The 16,462-nt window shown below is 45.8% G+C and overlaps 1 protein-coding gene across 2 annotated transcripts in view; it reads left to right on the top strand.

The window, feature by feature from the left end:
• Positions 1-5,328: 5,328 nt before the first annotated feature.
• Positions 5,329-16,462, top strand: part of grin2aa (glutamate receptor, ionotropic, N-methyl D-aspartate 2A, a) — a 122,475-nt gene continuing 111,341 nt past the window's right edge. Inside the window, exons 1-2 of one of the 2 annotated variants that reach the window (XM_047571789.1) lie at positions 5,329-6,010; positions 14,870-15,373. In XM_047571789.1, the coding sequence (XP_047427745.1) occupies positions 14,873-15,373 (501 nt within the window). In that variant the 5' untranslated portion in view covers positions 5,329-6,010; positions 14,870-14,872. Of the gene's footprint in view, positions 6,011-14,863; positions 15,374-16,462 lie in introns of those variants that run through there. The other variant, XM_047571788.1, reaches the window with a different exon arrangement.

Below are 16,462 nucleotides of genomic sequence, written 5' to 3'. Positions count from 1 at the left end.
TCTCATCACATTATTCCATCACTGGCTAACGAGGCTTAAAGCAGCTTAGTGGCGACGTGTTGAGGGAACGGTGAGGAGTGTCCAGTACCACACAAAGAGAATAACAGCTGCTTCACCTCAACCACAATCCCAATCAACTTGTTTCTTCCAGACTCAGCTGACTCCTCGAGGTTTAGAGGACGTCGAGCTAATTTAATGTCTCCACGCGTGTCGTCAACCGTGAGAATCATTTCACCTCGATCTATGTTTAAATGTCAGTTATTTGGAAGACGGGATGAGGTCGTTTCTTTCAGATAAAGGACAGTTTAACATTGACTCCACTACAACGTCCTTCAACCTTTAACAAATTCACAAAGTCCCAATAAAGACGTTCTGGAGACGGCAGAGATTGAGTTTGAAGGGTTTTATTATTTCCCTTACTGTATTACAGAAACAGAAACGGGCATCCCCTCCTTGAGCTGCTCCTGGGAGACAACGGAGTGAAAAATTCTCTGAGGCTCAGCCTTCCCCCCGTACGCTGCTTCCTACCTGCCTATTAATCCTACTTCTCCAAATATATTGGTGGATTTTTAGGGACTGTCCTCACTGCACCTGTGCTGCATGTGCACCCTGCTCATCTTCCTGGACATGTAACTAAAGTTCAGTTTCAGTTTCAGATATATTTCTGTGTATGTCTGATTATGCTAAACACTCTTTTCTGCACCTTTTAGTCTGTCACACTTCCTTGTATCTTACAGGATTTACAGGCAACAACAGATAAATGTTTTGCTTTTATGAACTGGGAAGATAATGACTGGATCTCTGACCTCTTTCATTCATTTAAAATAACCCTCTTATATGCAGGTTGTGCGTGTGTGCACATGTGTGAACTGTGCGCCTGCATCTGAAAACTACAGGAAACAACAATTTCTAATCTGAGTACGATCAAGAACTAATTGATATCCATATGCTGCAGTCATGTGTTTAGAGAGTCAGATACTGGTGCATCTGTTTTTCCTTGTCTGTATGATATTTCTGTGTGTGTGCGTGTGTGTGTGTGTGTGTGTTGCAGTACAGCCCTCTCGGCCATTCTGTCTCTCAGACAGCTGTTTGGTGACCTGGCAACACCCCTCCTCCCTTTCCCTCTCTCTCTCCCTCAACATGTGACACGATCCAACACACACTGCAGCAGCCCAGCATGTCTACCACCACCACCACCACCACCACCGGTGTCCCCGAGCCATCGCGCACAACCACACACACAACCGCACACACAACCACACACACACACACACTCAAACTCAGAAATACTGAACCCACTCACGGCTCCGATCACCCGTCGACGTCTGTGACATGTTTCATTACACAAACCATCAGATCTGCTGATTTTTAATTAATCAGCGTTAGAAATACAACAGATTTCTCCTGTGATTCATGGTTCTGAGGCTGGAGAGCAAACGGCGCCGAGGCCCAAATGATTCATCCCCAAACGCAGACTCCTCCTTGGGTTTAAATGAGAGGGCTGAGATTCGTTGTTGAGCTCTTGCATCCTGCGGCTCCGTCCTAATGGTCGGGACTAGAAGCTGCAGCAGGTTTAGTGTAAATCTGTCCCGTTACGGTGACGTTCTGTAGTTTCTATCCAGGGATAAAATGTTTCACTTTTCCTGTCAGTGACCGAAATGGGTCTGAATGTCACAGTGTCAGTTTCTGCGAGTTACAGAAATTACGACGCGTCACCAAACCGTCCACAGAACCTGAAGACACTGAGTTACTGCAGCTATTTAAACATCTCATGAGCACTTCTGATGGAGAGTAGACAGAATTTAACTCTTTCCGCTAAACATTGAAGCTCCTGTGTTCCTAATGTAGCTGACTGTCCAGATGAGTGAATATTCGATTTCATGTTAGTGTTGTACATTTCTCCAAAGCTTCGTCTGCATAATCTTAAGAGACTTGTGACAGGCATTGTGAGAACTGAATTAGCATATTTGGCATTTGGTCAGATGCTTTTATGTTTCTTCTGGTCTCCTGATAAGGACGTGCACCCGTTCTTTCTTCTGACCGTGATATTCATGTAGAGGAAAGTGCAGCCAGACTGTCTGGAAAGTGTCCAATGTGGAGACATTAGCGTGCCATCTGACATTGTCCTTCTGGCTTCAGTGGGCCGCGGCCGCTGATTTGCAGTTTGCAGCAGAATATTCCACACTGAGACGAGGGAAGAGCCTTAAAACGGGTGCAGGCGTCAGCGCGGTCACATCCACCTGTGATGGGCTGTTGTTACTGTTGCTCCTGCAACTCAGACCTGGAGAAGTGACTCTAAAATAATTTAAGATGGATTATGCATTTATGCAAAACCATCTGTGGAGTATTCTTACACCTTCCTCAGTCTTTAAAGACAGACACTTGACTCTTCACTGTGTCTCTTTGCTCTGCATTTATCTTGAGAAGCTAGAATGCAAATAATACTGTAGTATATCCAAAACAAGAAGGCCTTTGTTCCATCCTGTGGTTTTTCATGTACTGTGAACAGAATCAATTAACCTTAAGGTAAATAAGTAATACCAGTAGTTTAATAATTCACTGTTTTTTGCATATATGCCAATAGTTGTATATTGTTCATTCTATTCTACTTTTTTAATCTTATTATTTATCTTTTAAACAGTTCAGTCTTTATACTTTTCTGCTCTATGTAAACTGCAGTTTCCCCACTGAGGAACAAATAAATGTTTTTCTGTTCTGTTCTAAATGACTGGTCATGAGCTTAGGCTTTAAAACTGTGGGTGTTTGGACCAGTCGTTTCGATGTGAAAAAGCTACGTCTGTGTCTTTAAGAAACCATTTTTGTAGATGACTGAAAACCTTAACAGACAAATAAAATTAAACCTTTAAACGCCATCAAAAATACTTCAGTAACCTTTAAAGTACGCTGAAATGTGCCAGGGCGCCTCCATCGCTCATCTGGTTGAGAGGATGCTCAATAAACCAAGGCTTCATTGCACCTGTTCAGTGTAAACCTCTGCACACAGCAAATATTTCTAGCAGGGACGGATATTAGAGGAAGAAGAAGCTGAATATTGGACTAACTGCACATTTACCAAGTGGTAAAAACAGCTGAGAACTGGAGGAGATGTGGAGCAGTGGCTAGAGAGACAACCCTCAAACTCTATGTGCACCCTGCATCATCAATGAATGTATGTCTGAGCTAATGCAGCGACAAATGTCTCCATAAGCGATCGATATAATGGAATAATCACTGTTGTTAATACTAATTTAAATAAATCAAGTAAAATAGCTGCTCAGTAAGTCACTCAATACTTAGTCAGCTGTGACATTTTGAAGTTTAAGGTTTGCGTGTTTTTGTCCACGGTCGACTGGTCGGCTCCACGTTTCACATTCCACGCTGGCCCTGGTCCTTGAGAGGCCGATGTGTTCTGCACGCCCCCCAGCCAATAACCCAACATGACAAACAGGTCACTGATCAAATGTAGGCTACTGGATCTGCATTTATGTGTCAAATCAATATCAAACAGAGGATCAGAGGCAGTAGATCAGTGACCATGCAGACCAGACTGGAACACTTCACAATGCATGTATGTATATATATATATATATATGTATGCAGTGCTACTTCTCTTTAATTAGTATTTATTTGTTATGAACTAATGCATATTTAGTTTCTGCAGCATCTCCATCATCCTGAGACCTCATGAACTGCTGCTGTTTCTAATCTCCTCACTTTACCTAAAAATCTTCCTACAGGAACATAACGAACACTGTGTCCTGATTAATAATCACATTTTATGGCATTTCATTGATTTGGTATCTTAGATTGTGAAGTATGTGTTAAAGCCAGTGCCGTGTTCCTGGGACCTGACGGAGCCTGGTGGCATTCCTAACGCTATAATGGCGCTGTGTGACATTTTTACGAGGTCCTTGCTGCAGGTTTGCTGCCTGGTGTGCGTTCGCTGCCGTATTGTCCCTGCATGTTTACTACAGCGTCGCCTGGTACAGTAGCAGAGCTGCTGCTGCTGGATTGAAGCTTGTTTGCAGGTCTGTTACATGACTCAAAAATAAATCCTGAAGCAGCGTTATTTCTTTCTCTCTTTTTTAAAAAAAAAAAAAAAAAAAAGAAGCTGCACATGTGTGAATAGCATGGGCTTATAGAGCAGACACACACACAGCCTGCTCTGTGCCTTTTCAGTCCTTTGATAGTCATTTGCCCAGTCAGGTGTGAATTGTGACCATATACCCATTTGTGAAGCCTGTATTACTGCATGTAACACACACTCCCCCCTCCTCCCCTCCTCCCTGCCTCACCCTCCCGCTCTTTTCCTCTCTCGTTTCCTCCCTGATGCTCCAGATTCAGACTAGAAATTCACAAAAGATGAACCTGTGAATAATAATGCGGACACATGGATGGATGGATGGATCCCAGACGGGTGGATGGACGTAGATACGTGATGTTCTGGGAAGGTTCTCGTCATCCAGGTCATGGTTTGAAGTTCACTTCCTCCAGATCTTTGCTGGAGCAGAATCAGCTCCCAACGGAGTGACTCCAGACCTCCAGAATCTCCCCGTCCACCAGATGCTCTGGCTTCCAAGTTACTTTAGGTCAGGGTGCAGACGTCCACCTGCTCCTGAAGGACTAGGGACGCCCAGGGACGTCCACGTTTCCCCCAGAGAAGAAAGATGGTTTGAAAGAGGAGTGAGTGAAGACATCAGACATAAAATGTGACATCTGACCCCCAAACCATTCACCCTGTTCCCACCGTGAGACTGAAGTTATAGAACCATTGACTGAGGACAGGAAACGGGATCCAAACAGGTTCCTTTCAGTTACAGGTGAATCTTTGGTATTAATCTTAGAGTAAGTACTTCAGTCCAAGTTGCTTCTTGCTGTGTAAATGAGTGGCAGGTAGTTGGGGTTTAATGAGAACCTGCCACCACTCATGTAACGCTGAAGAATCTTGCCCTTGTTTCGGGTTGTTTGTTGGAGAGACCCTGACCTGGATGACTGAGAACCTTCTAGCTGGCCTACATACCACACATCCTCTGTCCACATTTTATTTCCTCCACAGTGCTAACCGACTGTGAGGCAAACTGTGGCATTTATTAATAGGCTCCTGTATTTTTCCTTTGCACCACTTATCTGCTCCCTCTCTCGAGCCAACGTATGGGCTCAGCATCCAATGAAATCCTCCTGAACGGGGCTGGAGTTCTTCACAAAAAAATACAAACTTGGATGTTAAAATGTCTGAGAAGATGAAAAATGCTTCCATTTTTAATTAGCCCAAACCTCCCTGTTTTTTTTTTTTTTTTTTTTTGGCTGAGCGACTTCTTCCTGACGGAGCTTTAGCGCAGAGAGAGAGGAGAGAGAGGCAGAGCGACAGACCGACGGACCGCCGCTCTATCCAGCTGCCCGTGCCTCTGCAGAAGCGCGCAGGAACGCACGCGCGCGCACACACACACAATCACACACACACACACGCTGAGAACGTGCGCGGCGAGAGAGAGCGAGAGAGATCGGGTCCCATGCGCGGCTCGCGGGCTGCCGGAGCCTCTGCTGTAGAGCTCAATGCTCAATGTGCATGTGCGTCCGTGTGTGCGTCCGGCGGCTGCTCGCCTGCCTCTTCCCTCCTCTGCGCTCCTCTCCTCCCGGGACAGGAATAACGGGATACCGGGAGCCGTGATCACACCGAGGCAGACTGAGCCCCCACGATGCGCGGGGCACAGCAGAGATTGCAGTGGAGAATCAGCAGCACATACGCACACACGATGAAGATTGGATTACAGTGATTTTATTCGCAGCTGAGCTCGTGCCAAGTGTTGAAACTGAGGATTTCATTCATTTTTTTTCTTTTTTTTCGGACACGGTGGGAATAATTGTGTGATTTGATTTTCCTCCTGCTGTGCAGTGTTTGTGAGAGGAGAGTGATCACCATCGAAGGCTGCATGGTTTCTCTGAGGAGAGCGGGGACTGTTGCAATGTCATCTCACACCAGTGTTCTGGAGCTCCGTGGAAGGGAGATGCTGTAAGTACTTCCCCGTGTCTGTTATTTGTCTCTGAATTCGGGCTGTGAGGATCGTGAAGCGTCTTTTCCTCCCCCCGCGTTCCCTTTTCTGATCTGCTGGCGCCGTGCGGCGTTTTACCCACGATCTCCCCTCATCCAAAGTGCGGCAGGGCACCACAGAGAGCACAGCCGCCCCCAAAACACGACCAACTTGGATTTAACACATAAAAAGAAGGCAAAGCCAAAATAAAACGACCCATCCTCTGTCAGATCTGTCAGACTTTAGCTGCTGTAATATTGTGTCTTAATTTCTGGCGCTGGCGCAGAGAGCGCAGCGCAGGGAGCCTCGAAGCGCATCTGTATGCAGCCTCCACACAACCACTTTCCTTATGCATACATTGATTCATGTGCACCTTTAAACCTGCTGCACAGCTACAGTAGAAAGAAAAGCGTCTCCTTTGTCAGTTCCATCTCCTCCGTATTATCACCTGACTGAGCACAGACGCGGTGGAGCGTGTTTTACCTGGAGCAGATTAGACTCGTGGAGACGAGGATATCTATGAAATAAACTAAAGGAGGATTGTGGAGGTTTGCTTCGGGTGCTGGGTCACACACTGCGGGGTTTCGGTCGTGCTACTGGTTGGCACAACTTCCAGCTCCTCTCCATCCCACATCAGGACGAAGCGTCGGTGTGGAAGTAGCCAGAGCTCGAAGAACGCGCTTATCTTCCGAGTTAAACTGAGATTTTAGAGGCAGGCGTTTCGCCTTTCCGCTGAATCGTGACATTAAGTGACCAACAGGCTTTGCCCTAAAATTTACACTAAAAATATCCACCGTGTCAGAGGCGTCTTGGACGGAGTGGAGGAGGCAGCTCCGCGTTGAACCAGTAGGAGGCGCACTTGCATTGCGTTGGCCTCATTCAACCGAATGGGGAGATCCAAATGAATTTACATCCAACCTCCCCCTCCCCACTTCTCTCCTCTCTCTTCTCTCTTTCTGCTGTTCTCAGGATTCAGTCACGTTGTTGGAGCGCAGTCCTTCCATCACAGAAACGCTCTCACTCTCCTCCTCTCTCTCCTTCTCTCCGTGAAGGCGTCAGCTGCAGCCCATGGAAGGGCAATCCATATTTTTATGACAGCTCAAGGAAATAATGTATTAACCCACCACCTTCCCCCGTGTTGATTCAGGCCCTGCTGTAGACTGGAAGCACTCAGCTTCGTGGCCTCCTCTCTGCGCTCTAATATCTTAAAGAACTTCCATTTGTACCAGTCACTGGAGATGAATGAGAGACGCTGAATTTGTTTGAGTTTTGATGCACATTTATTTACATGTGCAGAATTAGCATAAACAAATGGCTCCAGTTACGTCCTTGTTGGATGCTTTAAAAATCTCTAAAGGGTTAAGAATTCAGGGCTGATTCCTTCTGCAGGTCTGAACAAAACCTGAAATCACCTCTTTCTTTCTCCTCTCGGGGAAATAATGGAACAAGCTTCTTCTTAATCCTCAAATCAAGAAGTCTCACAGCAAGTAACACATCAGCCTGTTTGACAACTTGTTTGCATAATAATCTTCATCACTCGTCTCTGCACATCGTTTCCTGTCGTGTTTTTAGCAGCGCGTCACAGCGAACTGAAACTCAGGAAGAGACACAGTTTCACTTCTAATATCTTATTCCTGCATGTTAATGACACAGAAAGTGACTGATGCAATTAGCACCGTTAGAGCTGAAAGTGAAGGAGTGGTGGCACGCGCTGTGGCATGCACACACTGCACACGGTGAAGTCTTCCAGCGGCATCTGCTGCAGGAGGGAGGGAGGGAGGGAGGGAGCAGAGAAACGGTGGGAGAATAGAAGTGACCCCACTTCTTTTTGCGTTAGCCTCTCAGCTCTGCCTCACACAGGGTGGGTTTGTACCGAGCTAAAGAGGTGTATGTGCAGCGGGCAGGCAACATGTTGAAGCCTGAGCGGTAACAGACGATTACTTCCACTGGGCTTCTCATGGGCGCTCATGCACATGTCAGGGCACACAGAGCAGATGGCCGGGGCCTCAGAGAGGCTGGGAATGAGAGGATGGACGGATGAATGGATGGAGGAATGAGGTGAGAAGAATGTCAGAGGTGCACGGGGAATGGTTTGTAAATCTCCCGCTGAACCCGCTGACATTAATAGTCATCACTTAGTTTGAATCTTCCTGTGTTTCCTGTAGTGATGTAAAGACAGTGGGACCAGGACCAGGAGTCCTGCACACAAAGAGACTCCTTGGATTTTTACCTGAAAATCTGCATAAAACAAGAGCTAAAAAGAAAAACTTTTGATTAAGTAGTTTTCAAGAAGAAATACAAGGCTACACTTTCAATTTTATAAACTCAGTTAACTAAACAACCAAACAGTTTTTACAATTGTCTTAAACTTAACTTTAAAAAAAAAGATGTATTTCCATCCGCTCTTCACACAGTCACTTCATATTCATAAGGGAAGCAGACCTATAACTTCAGCAGCACATTGATATTCATGCAATTTCTCTCCCTCTATGTCTATTTTCTTCAAATAGCAGAATCTCATTTTAGAATGAAACTCCTGAAATAGCAGAGGACAGAAGGATACGGAACTTGGGGGATGAAATTAGTTGAGAGGGAATAGGAATGAGATGGGGATGATGGCAGGAGAGGGGGGAACGATGGAGGAACCGAGCGGAGTTATTTTAGAATTAGTCTTTGTTTGACTGGGCGTGCGCAGCCTGACGCTTATAGAGCGGAGGCAGGAGGAGACGCAGCGGAGGAGCCAATGATTGTGTACAATGGTGAACAAAAGGAGGACCAGGATCAGAAAAATACTGAGGGCTGGAGCCAGAGAAGAAGCGTATGACGCTTATGACGCAGGATTCCAGCTTTGTTTTTCTGCCTCCATGTTTCTGTCCCTCGTGGGAACTTTTCCATGATCTTTACCTCATGTGGAGCAGACAAGCTCAGAGAGGAAGGATTTATTCCAAAAACCACACAGGTGGTTACATGAAGCAGTCGTGTTCTGATTCATCGGTTTAACACTAGTGTCCATGTAAACACATTTAGGGGATTTTACTTCATTCAGTGCAGAACAGAAGCGAGTTAAAGACGTATGGATAGTAGCTGCATGCAGGATCGAGTGGATGAGTGAGAGATGGATGAATGTAGAGAAACACGGGAGCTGGTGTGGGATGTAAAGGGGAAGAAAAAACATGCAACATTAAGGACAGTCTTCTCTAAAGCAGGAAGTATACATGCACACATATGCCCTCTGGGCGGCGGCACGGTAAAACATACACTCATCCTCCCGCCCTGACCCCGACTGTAAATAAATCATATCCACAGTGAGCTAATCTAATTTTAATGGTATTTAGGAAGATAGAGGCAAGAACAAATGTGACCACAGCGGTAAAGGCAATCGTATTAATTATCGTGTAAAGATAATGCAGCTGAATTATTGATGCTTGTAAAGGCTGGCTGTGCGTGTGTGTGTGTGTGTGCGTGCCAGGGATGATGTGGCTTCGTGACGGTGGAGCGGTGGATCAGTGGAGCGGTGGAGCGGGGACCGAGCCAACGATGCTGCAACAGAGATGAGAGTGTGTTCTTGGATTTAAGTTTTCAGACCTGATGGTAAAATTTACATGCACAAAGACTATTTGATGTGTGTGTGTGTGTGTGTGTGTGTGTGTGTGTGTGTGTGTGTGTGTGTGTGTGTGTGAGCAGGAGCCAGGAGTGTGCACGGAGCTGCCAAACATCATTTACTGTTGCGGTGCCAAGAAGCGGTAGCCTTTGTGTGACGACACAAACTTGCCCGGTGCGACTTGGCCGGGGGTTCTCTCTCTTATTAATATATCACCTTTTCCCTCTGCTCCGCTGCTTTGTTTTAATCCTCTCCCCAAAATATCCGCTTAACGCCGCTGTTGAGACGAGAAGGAAAAAAACCAAACAAACCCTTTTGTTTGCCAGGTGTCCACAACAATCAGCCCACTGGAAATGAAACGTAATCTTGTCAGGAATAGATTGTCTATAAATACCAGGACACGCCAAGGCGCTGCCACTTTGACCCTCCTTATAATCAGTTTTTTTTGTTGTTTTCATGGAAGGAGCGGTGTGTTGTGGTTTTGTGCGGTACATATGGGAGGATTTATGTAACAGCTTCACTGAGCGGCTGCGAGTGTCCAAACTGTTTGGGCTTTAGAGCTCACACCTAAAAACGCGTAATGGCAGCAACAGCAGGACGGTCTAGTAATTAATGGCTCGGCTTTAATCTCCCTTGACGTGAAGAACCTTCCCTGCTCTTAAACGAGACCCTAAATAAGAACCATCTCTCCCCTGCTAATGCGTTCTCGTTAAAGGCTGTGAAATACGGCGGTTTCCTCAGAACCGCTGGCTGCTTGGTGAAACGCACCGCGGCGTCCTTCGGTGTCCACGCCACGATGCCTCAAGTTCGTCTCTGTCATTATTCTCCCACAGAGTAACTGACCTAATTAAAAGTTTCTTTTATTCTCATTAGAATTTCCTGATCACTGAGAATTTCAAATGTTTTTTTTTTTTTTTTTGCATTTCTGCATGAAAAAAACAAGAACTACTACTTGTACTACTACTACTGGAAGTAGAGAAAACTGAAATAATGTACTTATTCATTATTTATTCAGGTTAGCACTGATGCCTCCCAGCAAAAAGGTTCAGAGGCCTTTCTGTGGGGAGTCTGCATGTTCTCCAATTTCCTCCCACCGTCCAAAGTTGGCTCGATGGTTTCATTGGTGAATCTAAACTGGCTGTAGGTGTTAGTGTCTCTCTGTGTTAGACCTACGATGACAGCTGTGATAGGCTCCAGTCTAGAGGACAGACTGTTAAAGAAGATGAGATGAAGTTTGTTTGTTCAAGAAAATGAACGTTCCGAGATGTTGGTGGTTTCCTCTCATCATCTACAACATTTCTACTGGATTAAGATCAGGACTTTCACTTGTTCCTAAATGCATTTAGGAACATTTCTGAAGTGAACTGTATGTTACTGTATAATCCTTGGTGTGTTGTACTTGGAAATGAAGTCTCAAAAGTCTAAATGTGAGTCATTCATACTGAACTCTGAGGGGGAATGAAACATAGGATGACTTTCTCCTAAGACACCGGTGTTTTTGGATCCTTGTCTTTGCACTTAGTGTCTGTATTTCGGTTCTGCTTGTTGTTGGGTGCAGGTTCAGGCCACACAGTGACTTGGATAGGTGTTAAAATAGGCAACATTTTGCAGGGAGAATTCTCCTTGCCTGAAGAGGCATGTCTGTGGCGAAAGCATCAACAGCTATCATGTCATCTAGAACTGCTGCAGGTGGGTTAACACTGGAGCCGAACCCTGAGCACTGGGGCTCTTACGCCAAAGGACACCTTGTACATTTCTCTGTGATGCTAGCGACTGTATGTGAGTCTCTGGGAATGAGAGCAGGCTTTCTGCAGACAAAATGAAAAAGGAAGTTTCTGCAAAGTGGGTCAAATTGGGTGCAGTGAACGCTGAGGTTATCAGTGAAGCTTTGAATCTCTGGGTAGGAAGATGCTCATTGAACAAAACTACGAGATCACATGGTGTGATGTTCGAATCACGCCTGTAATTAAAATAAATTCCAGTCCTGTTAAATGAAATTATTTCCTAAGATGTCAAGTCAAGCCTCTGTGTAATCCTGCAGCTTTCTGGTGGAGGGAATGTGACAACTTCTTGACAGAGACCCTAGGAATCCATTAGGCGTCAGTGGTTTCTCTGCAGCGAACGGACTGAGATGTGGATGATTCATCCTCTGGTCTCTTCTAACAGTGTTTCTGCTCTGTTGGGCCGGGGGGGTGGAGGGTGGAGGGTGGGGGGCGAGCAGTCCTCTGTTTGTTTTAAGAAACACAGGATGATGCATTATTCAACTCACAATAGAGCCTTCCACTGGAGTCTCAATTTCATTACAAAATCACAAGGTATGGCAAATCCTAGCCTACGGAAAACAGGCGGAAGCCTTCATCTTTCTCCTGAAAGGACAATAAAGATTTATCTGCAGACAGGAAGGGTTGAAGAGTCAAGTGAACTCAGACGATAAATTGAATGGCAGTCGAGCGGCGAATGGAGCATGAAATACCTGCTGGACCTGGATTTGACACCAAATCCTGAAATCTGAGTGAACGTTTAGTGCAACGCATTATGTTTTAATTTGAACAAATACACAGTTTGTGTCTAGACACAGAGACATGATATATAACGGCCTCAACGCGTCTACCACACAAGCTCATTCCCTTTGATTTAAACCGTATTATGTTTCAGTGATTTCTGCCGGTCAGGATGTTTCACAGTGGTCGGCAACATGTCGATGTCTTGCTGTGTTTCCCTTCCTGTCGCGTTGTTATTTATGGGCAGGAATCTTTATAAGTGCGATAAGATTCTCATGAGCTCAGCACTTAAATCTCCAACCGTGGGACCATAAGCTCCCGTGGATCAATCATGCGCCAACGAGCACGTTCCCTGTCAGACAATCCATAAATTCACGTGGACACATGATGTGACCATATGTTTCATGCTCTCGTGATTCCACACCTGCCCACATGTCTGCCCACACATGTAGATGGTTAATGGTGTCTGGGCCCTGCGTGTCCAAGGACGCTGCAGAGAGTTGTGATTTTACGTTCTGTCTGATTGGTGCTCACTGTCCCCTCTTTACCCGCGACCTCACCCTGGAATCACTGCACATGCGTTAACGTTGGCTTCAACTGAGGAACCTCTTCCATCTCCCAAAACACAGGAGAACACTCTGGCATCCCAAGCTATTTATAGCCCCCACCGGTTTATATTAGTCCGTGCTTCTCAGCCTTTATGTAATTTGTCTCCTGCTTACCTCTGGGATGCAAACTGATCGCTCAGTGTGTATCTGACAGTTGTGTCACCACTCTGAACACGGGATCTAATAAATACAAAGACCAGCACCAGCGTGAGGTGAAACTGATTTTATGGAGCACCACGTTTGGTTCTATTCCCACCAGAGATTCCCACTGGCTTTAATCCAGAGTCACAGGACGACGGCTGCACCCGCTGGTCGTATACACCGGATTCATTGGAATATTATTGAATATGAATGATATGAAGGACTGACGCCGTTCAGCTTTGTTTTCAGCTCTCAGATTATCCAAGGAAGCGTCGCCCCATCGCTAATCTTTAAATGGATGACGACATCATCTCAATGAGCAACACGTCAGTGTCGCTCAGGACACTTTTGCTGAACGTGGTGTGAACCCATAAACCACCTCGTAGCGCACTGAGCTCTAAGTAAATGTTGCAGCAGATAGAAAATCTGCTCTTCTTGGTGCCTGGCAACAGGTAACAGAGCCAGTAACCGCCAAGGCCATCAGTTTGGAACCGATTAATGATTAAACTCTTCAACCAAAACTGTTGGATGAATAGACAGACTTGAATAATCCAAGTAAGACACACACACATTATACAGCCTGACTAAATGCACTTAAGCGGAGAACAGAGAGACGGTTTGAGTCTTGTCCTTGATGTGCAGGGCTCTCGTGGTGCAGGTTGTTCTCTCTTTGTTCGCTCTGACTTTCTTCTTCGCTCCTGTTGCTCATAAAGTCAGCTGACAGGCTTAGGCTCATGGCCGCTTGCTAAATAAATGAGTGTAATGTCAGTTAGCTGCAAGTTCTTCTCTAAAATCAAAGCCAGCTTTTGTGTCCTGCAGCGCTGGGATGTGCAAGCGTGGACTTTATGTCGTCCTGTGCAGGTCTGTGCTGTGTTGTCTTACCTCTATGTGGCCTCTGGTTGCTCTGTGCTGCTCTGTGATCCTACGAGGATGGTTAAAATGATTTTAAAGCTTGTCTTGACACAACATTATTAGCTTGCTAAAAGAGGAAACCATTCTAAACTTTTATACTGTGCACTCTCTGGTGTGTCTGTCTGCATTGTTCTGGAATTACGCAGCTAAAACTACTGGTCAGCTCATATATATTAACAAGAAGTTACTGACAGGCCACCAGTCAGTCAGGCCACCACATAGATCCAACAGAGAAGCATCAACGTAGCTTCAGTCACGTATATTTGACATTGTTTTAACGTGAGAACCTTTTTCTCTTCCTGAGTTTTGAATATTTTCCGTGGCTTCCTTTGTGTTTCCTGGTTTTATGTTGGAAAGCTTCTCTCTGCTGTTTGTTGTGTCTGTGTTTTCCTCCTGGTTTTATGATTGGTTCCTCCCTCATTAGTTCCTCCTGTGTCGTCTGTCGGGTTAATTACCTCCTTGTTCTGGCCTTGCTTCTGTTCTCTTACCCTGGATTACCTGTTCACCTCCTCATGTTTTCCTCCTGCTTCACACTGCAGCACATTTTTGCTAACTCTTCATTAAACAACATGCCTTGCATCATAACACTGTCTTAATTAACCTGCCCAACTCTAGAGACGAAGGAATAACAGGAAGGTTCGGTGCCATTCGTTTATCATATATTTCACACTGTACGTTGTGTCACTCTGGGCTGAAGGTTGGGTGTTGTTTTATGCTGGTACCCTATAAATGTCCGCCTTCCTCTTCCGAACAGCCCAGCGTGGCTCTGAATTATCCAATCCAACAGTCGTGATCATAAAGTGTGTACTTGTTAGTCATCTCCTCTGTCTCTCAGCTCCCTCCCAAGGCCACATCTCCCTCCCCACAAGGTTTATGTGTTTAATAAAGTTGCTGAGGAGAAAGTGGAATGAAAAAGAGCGTTGCTACCTGAATGTGTGGGCTTGGGAGCGCATTAACAGTTTATCTCTCCTGCTCTTTCTCCCTGTCATCATTTCACACCTCCGTCTCTCTGCCATCTCCTTCCCTCTTTGATCCGTCTTCATTCGCTCTGTTCTCCCTCATCCTCCTTCCATGCAGGGGATGAAGTGGTTTGGCAGTATGTCCCTGAGCAGCAGCAGGAGTAAGAGGAGGAGCAGAAGGAGCAGCGTTGGAGGGAACAGCTTGCTGCTCCCGTTGGCCCTCCTGGTGGTGGTGGTGACCCTGATTGCCGTCCCCACGGCGGCTCAGAAGCAGCGAGGCGGAGGCGGAGGTGGCGGCGTCTCGGAGAAGGTGCCGGTGCTGAACATTGCGGTGATCCTGGGGCGCACGCGTTACATCTCAGACCGGGACATCCGGGCGCTGTGGAGCAAGGAGGACCCCATCGACGTCAACGTGGTCACACTGCTGGTCAACGAGACCGACCCCAAGAGCATCATCACACACATGTGCGACCTGATGTCTGGGACCAAGATCCACGGCGTGGTGTTTGGGGATGGCACCGACCAGGAGGCCATCGCCCAGATTTTGGATTTTATTTCCTCGCAGACACTCATACCCATCCTGGGCATCCACGGAGGGTCGTCCATGATCATGGCTGATAAGGTAAGGGACGGGATGTTTGGTGGGAGAATGTCTGAATGAATGAATGAATGGATAAATGAGAGGGGATTTGCCCAAAGTTCTGGCTTTTTATTTGGGTGCCATCGCTGTTAAATGTACCTTAAAAAACATGAGTTGTTGGTGTGTAGAGGAGGAAACTGACATTATGCTGGAGAGGAAAACTACGAGGAGGTAAGTGTCTGCAGAGATGATGGAGAAAGTATTTGAGAAGCAGTTAGAGAAGAAGAGGAAGTGACTAAACAGGCGGGCGAGAAGACAGGGAAGTAAATGTGAAAGGAGTGGGTGTTGTCTGGTTAACACTGCTTGCGTGCTGCAGTGAGCTGTAATCTGGGAAATCTCCATTCACCGAGCAGAGTTCCCTCAGACCCGGAGCCAGAGTCTTGATAGGTTCCCTCATTTGAATAGGCAGCGCCTGCCAATCACTTCCAGCCCTGAATAGGAACAGATGATTATGTGGATTCGTGTGTTTGTGCTCAGCTCCTGGAATTCGTCAGATTCTCAATGGGGATATTCTTTAACTGAGCTGTTTGCCCAGAAGATCAAAGACGGCTTTACTAGAGATACCACAATGTTACTTTGAAGGCATTCTACTCCCATAAAAACCAAAATCACAGCTAAAAATAGAGCAGTCAAAATGTACTGGGAGTAAATGTAAGTGTGTCGCGTTTTTAAAGGATAAAATCTGTGCGCTGCAGAAATAATGCATTAAAATATATCTGAGAAGTCAAGACAAGGGTAACATCATCCAGGTAAATCCACACGAGCACCAAACCTCTTCTCCATAGATACACATTCTGCAGCCTGTGCATTGATCACGAATACTGTCTTAGTAGAATTAACCAGAGTCAGGAGCATGTTCACACAGAATTAATTTACTTTTATTTATAATGTAAATGCAACGCAGAGACGTGCAGACACGATGTGAAGCCTGCAGCAGCAGAAAGAAGATTTTGTGTCAAAAAAAAAACCCTTGACAGTGACGCTCAGTTTTACATTTTCGCTGATTGACTTTCAGTCCATTCACACACTTTTCACTGACTCTTTCACAGAACAAGTTAAAGTAGACGAGTC

This window comes from Mugil cephalus, chromosome 20 (assembly GCF_022458985.1).
Source record: "Mugil cephalus isolate CIBA_MC_2020 chromosome 20, CIBA_Mcephalus_1.1, whole genome shotgun sequence".
NCBI classification, from domain to species: Eukaryota; Metazoa; Chordata; class Actinopteri; order Mugiliformes; family Mugilidae; genus Mugil; species Mugil cephalus.
Note: the sequence above shows the minus strand (reverse complement) of the source record. Positions and strands in the feature narration are given on the sequence as shown.